General features: G+C 58.7%; 1 protein-coding gene across 1 annotated transcript; it reads left to right on the top strand.

The window, feature by feature from the left end:
• Nucleotides 1-554: 554 nt before the first annotated feature.
• On the top strand, nucleotides 555-1,815 carry LOC119358848 (dof zinc finger protein DOF5.7-like). The gene has a single exon (XM_037625252.1). It carries the CDS (start codon nucleotides 667-669, stop codon nucleotides 1,645-1,647), a length of 981 nt encoding a protein of 326 aa, XP_037481149.1. The 5' UTR covers nucleotides 555-666; the 3' UTR covers nucleotides 1,648-1,815.
• Nucleotides 1,816-2,859: the final 1,044 nt, after the last annotated feature.

Consider the following 2,859-nt stretch of genomic DNA (forward strand, 5'->3'; position numbering starts at 1 on the left):
GTTTGAGACGTCCGTATGAGTTGATTTTTTCGATCGGTGACTGATCGATTCGTTCGTCCGAACATTTGAGACGGATCTGAGGCGCCCGGCTGGCCAGCCAGGAGGTGGATGGATCATGGATGCAGCAGCTAGCGGCAGTACGTACGTACGCACTGGATAGTGGGTCCAGCCGAAGCATCGGGCGTCGACCATCAAGGCTAGTTATTTGTCCTGCAGCTAGCTAGCTAAGCCTGGGCTGGGCTGGGCTGGGCTGGGGCCGGGCACTTGATGGCAATCACAGGCGCCACTCTGCAGTGACGATCGCCGTCGCTTTCCCCTCTCCCGTTAAACCCATGCACACAGTCGCAGCCAGCCTAGCTTCGCATCGCACGGGACGCCATTCAATAACCCGCTCACGGCTAACCTAATTCCCTCCCCGCCAGGAAACCCTCCGTCCACATCGATCCCATGATTCCCATCTCCACCTCCACCACCTCCGTGCTCCGTCTCCCTCTCCCTCCGTATATACGCGCCCGTGTCCCCTCCCACCTTCCTCCCCGCGTCCGTGGCCAGCACCCAATCCACAGCCGTACCATTGCTCGCTGTCGCTGGCCGGCTAGCTAGCTGCCTCTCGCTTCCTACGTGCCTCGTTGGGAGAAGAGGCCACGTACGCGCGTACGTCATCGGATGGCGTCCACGACGGCCGACGACGCGGGGGCGGGGCGGCGCAAGGCGGGCACGCCGCCGGCCCTGCCGCCGCCCCCGGCGGAGCAGGCCGTGAGGTGCCCGCGCTGCGACTCGCCCAACACCAAGTTCTGCTACTACAACAACTACAGCCTGTCGCAGCCGCGCCACTTCTGCAAGACCTGCCGCCGGTACTGGACCAAGGGCGGCGCGCTCCGCAGCGTCCCCGTCGGCGGCGGCTGCCGCAAGAACAAGCGCTCCCGCTCCGCCTCCTCCGCCTCCCGCGGCCTCTCCCTCACCACCCCGGCCGGGGGCGCCGCCGACCAGGACCAGCACGCCGCGAGGATGGGCGTGGGCGGGTTTCCTGGTGGCGGCGGCGACTTCCGCGGCGTGGTCGGCATGCTGCCGGTGCTCCACTCCCCGGCCGTCGTCGGCCAGTACGTGCCGTTCGGGGACTGGTCCTCGGGGGAAACCAACGGCGGTGGCGCCGCACGCCACGCAACCAACGGATCAGGAGGAGCCGGGAACGGAGCGGCGAGCAGCGCCATCGCGTCGTCCATCGAGTCGCTCAGCTTCATCAACCAGGACCTCCACTGGAAGCTGCAGCAGCAGCGGGTCGCGACCATGTTCCTCGGCCCGCCTAGCGCCTCCTCCTCCTCCCACCCCCACGCCGTCGGTGGTGGCAGCAATGGCATGCCAGCCGCCGCGCAGTTCGGGGGAGGCGGCACCTTCCTGCAGATGGCGGGGCTATCCGGCTGCATGGAGACGCTGCCGGCGGCCACGACGTGGTTCATGGATAACTCCTACGCGTTGCCTTCCCCGCCCCGACCCGCTGCCGGCGTGGGCGCCGCCAGTAGCAACATCAACAGCAGCCGGAGTAGCGGCGGCGGCGGGGACGATAACGCCACGTCGAACGACAACAACAACTGCGGCGGCTCGATCCCGTCCTGGGGCGACATTTCGACGTTCGCAATGCTGCCGTAGAAACTTCAACGACTTCCGAGTGCGGATTCCGAAGGAATCGAGCTTGTTGCTAGGGCGGAGGCTAATTTATCCCTGTTATTAATTCATTAGCGAATGATTGGTCTCTAACTGGGTTGAGATATACTAAGTGTATTAATTTTACTTCTTATGAAGTGATATAGTCTGTCAGTTGTCACAGAATCCTAATCAGCAATCCATGTATCATGTAATCTTCTTTACCGTTTCTTTATTTTGTTTCATTTTCATTCGCTTTTGCCTTTGTCTATGCATTTTTACATGCATTCGTGTTGTTAAATGACATGTGAGCGACTATTTGTAAGTCGTCTAAATTTTAAATTTGATGTAAGTCGAACTTTTTCATATATTGTTGTTCTTCCTATTTGGGTTCTCCTTCCCCACACTCTCTGTTGTCACCGGCCGAACCGCCTGCCACCATGGCAAGCGGCACTTCCACGCACCTCCCAGCTCCACCATTCCGTCGCCTCCGGCCTAGCCGGCAATGGCGGAGCCAGAAAAAATCGATTGAGGGGGCCAAGTGATGGTGAATCAGATTGGGGAGGGCCAAACCATTGAAAGAGAGGCATTTAGCAGCAAGTAATGACTAATTTTACACTGTTCACAAGCAAATTATCAACAAATCTTGGATGTTAGGGAGGCCAGGGCCCCTACTGGCACCCCCTGTCTCCGCCACTGCTAGTCGGCCATCTCTCTAACCCCGCTCCCCCTCCTGGCCCACACCCCCACACCCCACACACCTTCTGTTCTTCTCCAACACCGGTAGCCCTACCCCGCACCTGACCGTCAAGTCTTTGACTCACCTCCACCTAAGAGATGCGGCGAGCCATATCACTAGGGCTCTAGTTTGTTCCCGAACCGGACTCGCCTACACCCCCGCGTATAGCATCCACCCGCCGCGGCGCCCCAGGCCTGACCTTGGAGCTGCACCTCGCATCCTAGCTTCTTCTCTTCTCACAAAAAATTGAATTACACGCAAATTCAGATAACTTACAAATAGTTCATGTGAAATGACTTAGATCTCATGTCTAGGCTGGATTTAAACGTGTTCGATTTGAGCTGGATGACGTTGTGTTTGTGTCTAGCCTCTTTTTTCACCTACCGAGTTTCAACAGATCGATGAGAGATGGGCTCAAGTGTTTGATGTTTATGACCATCTTTGTCACACAAGGTTCATCACTTCGGTTGCCTGCACGC

The sequence above is a fragment of the Triticum dicoccoides genome, chromosome 2A (assembly GCF_002162155.2).
Source record: "Triticum dicoccoides isolate Atlit2015 ecotype Zavitan chromosome 2A, WEW_v2.0, whole genome shotgun sequence".
In the NCBI taxonomy this organism is placed as follows: Eukaryota; Viridiplantae; Streptophyta; class Magnoliopsida; order Poales; family Poaceae; genus Triticum; species Triticum dicoccoides.